The 1,948-nt window shown below is 55.2% G+C and overlaps 1 protein-coding gene across 1 annotated transcript in view; it reads left to right on the forward strand.

Annotated features, from left to right (window-relative positions):
* Positions 1-492, forward strand: part of NR2E3 (nuclear receptor subfamily 2, group E, member 3) — a gene marked incomplete at its 5' end in the record, with an annotated part of 3,846 nt that extends 3,354 nt beyond the window's left edge. Inside the window, 3 exons of the mRNA XM_009895570.1 lie at positions 2-98; positions 175-280; positions 360-492. Of these exons, the coding sequence (XP_009893872.1) occupies positions 2-98; positions 175-280; positions 360-492 (336 nt within the window). The remainder of the gene's footprint in view (position 1; positions 99-174; positions 281-359) is intronic.
* Positions 493-1,948: the final 1,456 nt, after the last annotated feature.

A 1,948-nucleotide genomic window follows, 5' to 3' on the forward strand; every position in this document is an offset into this window, starting at 1 on the left:
CATCCGGGCACTGCAGGAGACCCTCAGTCGCTTCAAAGCATTGGCCGTCGACCCCACTGAATTCGCCTGCATGAAGGCCGTGGTGCTTTTCAAACCAGGTGAGGGGACTCACCAGCGCCCGCCGCTGCCTGTCCCCGTGTCCCCACCCACCCCGTCACCTCCTTGTCCCTGCAGAGACCCGTGGCCTGAAGGACCCCGAGCAGGTGGAGAACCTGCAGGACCAGTCACAGGTGATGCTGGGCCAGCACAACCGTTCTCACTACCCCGGGCAACCCGTCAGGTACCGCCAATCCCAACGTCCCCACGGGTGACACCAGGGGTGGGGGACACCCACCCATGGCCACCGCTCCTCCCCCCAGGTTCGGGAAGCTGCTGCTGCTCCTCCCGGCGCTGCGCTTCATCTCCTCCGAGCGTGTGGAGCTGCTCTTCTTCCGCCGGACCATTGGCAACACCCCCATGGAGAAGCTGCTGTGCGACATGTTCAAGAACTGACCTCCCCCCACCCCGATGTCACCTGGCTTGTTTGTCACTCTGCATTGACACCCTGTCACCCCCACCCTGGGTCTCCTCACCCCGGGATGCTGCGGGGTGTGATGATGCTGGTGGACCCATCTCCAGGGTGGTGGCCAGGATGCTGCTGGCAGCTGGGACATGGGACCAGCTTCACTGGGGACAGCTGGTGGCAGAGGGGTGTCCCTGAGCAGGTGCCAGACGCACCGAGAGCACCTCATTGGGGTGGGTGCCTCCATGGGTGCTGCTGTCCCAAACGGTGGAGACCCATGGACCCAGGCAAGGTGCCCTTGCTGTGGCAGCAGAACCCATGGGGACCCACTGCGACCTAGGGGTGACACCAGACTGGGGGTGACACTGGCCTGGGAGTGACGCCAGCCTGGGGCATGGCATCCCAGGTGGTGGCAGCCCAGGGGTGATGCCAACCTTGGAGTGACACTGGACATGGGGTGATACCAGCCCAGGGTATGTATGACACAAGATCAAAGGTGACATTGTGGGGTGATGCCAGCCCGGGGGTGACACTGGCCGGGGATGATGCCATCCTGGGGTTAATTCCAGCCCCGGGGTGACACTGGTGAGGGTTGATGCCAGCCTGGTGGTGACATCAGCCCCGGGATGACACTGTCCCAGGGGTGACATTGGCGGGTGGGTGATGCCATCCCGGGGCCCGATGTCCCCCCCCGCCACAATCCCTGCCCCTCACTCAGGGGGCAGGGGGCCCCCTCCCCACCGCAACTTCAGCTCCGTGATCCCAGGGGACAGGCGGTGATGGACCCTCGTCCCCGTGTCCCCGGGGGGTTCCTGCTCTGTCCCCCTCCCCCTATTTTATACTCCAAATAAAGAGGGCTTTTGCAGTCGGCCTCCCCGCGCCGCTGACTCGGGGTCCCCGTCCTCGCATGGGGGTGGCAGCGGGGCCGGGGCGGGGGGGACACCAGCTGAGCATAAATAATCTGAATATAAAAAAACCCCTGAAAATATATTATCCGAATATAACTAAGCTAAATATAAACAAGAGGTATCGAAATAATCTGAATTAAATAAGCAAAATATAAACAAGATGAAGAGGAATAACGTGAATATGAATAAAATGAAAAGAAATAATGTGACTATAAATTAATTGAAAATAAATTATCTGAATGGAAATAATCTGAATAGAAATGATCTGAATAGAAATAATCTGAATAGAAAGAATCTGAATAACGTAAATAGAAATAATCTGAATAATCTGAATAGAAATAATCTGAAATAACCTGAATGCACATAAATGGAAAACAAATTATCTGAATATAAATAAGCTAAATGCAAACACTCCAATTAGAAATTGAATAATTTGAATAGAAACGATCTAAATATAAACAAATTGAAAATAATCTGAATAGAAATAATCTGAATTCAATGATGCGGAAGGACCGAGCCGGGAGCGCAGCCTCAGCCC

The sequence above is a fragment of the Charadrius vociferus genome, unplaced genomic scaffold (genome assembly GCF_000708025.1).
Source record: "Charadrius vociferus isolate BGI_N301 unplaced genomic scaffold, ASM70802v2 scaffold132, whole genome shotgun sequence".
Classification (NCBI taxonomy): domain Eukaryota; kingdom Metazoa; phylum Chordata; class Aves; order Charadriiformes; family Charadriidae; genus Charadrius; species Charadrius vociferus.